General features: G+C 39.7%; 1 protein-coding gene across 1 annotated transcript in view; it reads left to right on the top strand.

Moving 5' to 3' along the window:
- Positions 1-1264, top strand: part of LAMA2 (laminin subunit alpha 2) — a gene marked incomplete at its 5' end in the record, with an annotated part of 457095 nt that overhangs the window by 239999 nt on the left and 215832 nt on the right. Inside the window, one exon of the mRNA XM_012554936.2 lies at positions 220-354. Coding sequence (XP_012410390.1) covers positions 220-354 — 135 coding nt within the window. The remainder of the gene's footprint in view (positions 1-219; positions 355-1264) is intronic.

Below are 1264 nucleotides of genomic sequence, written 5' to 3'. Positions count from 1 at the left end.
TTTGCAAAAGTGTGATTACAGAGTGTTGCCTGTGCTCACCAGGGACCAGGCAGAAATACACACATTAGGCATCAAAATTGGCACTTGCATTTGTAAATGGTACTGTCCTTAACACAGGTAGGAGGAAAGAAGTCATTCTTTTCAAATACTGAAGAATCCAAGTGTTGCTAAAGCAAGATTTCTACCTTGACTGTCTTAATTGGCTTTCTTTTCTTTCAGACATGCTTGCCAGGATTTTATCGACTACCTTCTGAACTGGGTGGCCGCACCCTTGGACCAACCCTGGGCACCTGTGTTCCATGTCAGTGTAATGGACACAGCAGTCTGTGCGATCCTGAAACGTCCAAATGCCAGGTATTCACCGGAGTCTTTCTTCTCCAAAGTCCGTATTGTTTCTCTTTATACACATTCAGCTACTGTTTGCAGAAGCTAGCTAAACTGCAGGGAATATAACTTCTTGGATGAGTGAAATAAAATATGCAGAAAAAAAGACATCCACCAAATTATACATTTTAACAAGTTATTTCAAAATGGTAACCAGAAAAACTACTACTCGTGTCAAGGAATAGAATATTATCAGCATCCGAGAAGAGTCCCGGAGGACACAACTCTTTAAATATCAGATGTATTGCCCCTCCCCAATTATAAACCAATATAGTCTTTTTATAAAAATTTGAAAAATATAGAATATTAAGAAAAAGATTTAAAAAACCACCACTATCTTAGTTTTCTAGTGCTGCTATAACAGAATTACCACAAGTGGATGGTTTTAACAAACAGAAATTTATTTTCGAACATGAGTTGGAATTGACTCGTCGGCAGCGGGCTTTTTTCTTTTGGTTTTAAGAGATTAGAATTCCAAATTCAGGGTGCTGGCTCTAGAGAAAGGCTTTCTCTCTCTGTCAGCTCTAGGGGAAGGTCTCTCCTGAGCTTCTGCTCCTGGGTGATCTGCATATGGCTTGACATGTGTCTTCCCCCATCTTGTTTACTCACTTGCTTGTTTGTTATTGTTAGATGCCTTCGAGTGGGTTCTGACTCATAGTGACCCTACATACAGCAGAGCGAAATGTTGCCCAGTCCTGTGCCATCCTCACAATTGTTGCTATGCTAGATCCAATTGTTGAAGCTACTGTGTCAATCCATCTCATTGAGGGTCTTCCTCTTTTTCGCTGACCCTCTACTTTACCAAGTTTGTTTAATCTCTTGTATATCTCAAAAGAGATTGATTTAAGACATACCCTATACTAAATCTGTCTCATTAACA

The sequence above is a fragment of the Trichechus manatus genome, unplaced genomic scaffold (assembly GCF_000243295.1).
Source record: "Trichechus manatus latirostris isolate Lorelei unplaced genomic scaffold, TriManLat1.0 scaffold00002, whole genome shotgun sequence".
Classification (NCBI taxonomy): domain Eukaryota; kingdom Metazoa; phylum Chordata; class Mammalia; order Sirenia; family Trichechidae; genus Trichechus; species Trichechus manatus.
This window is presented reverse-complemented; position numbering and strand designations above follow the sequence as displayed.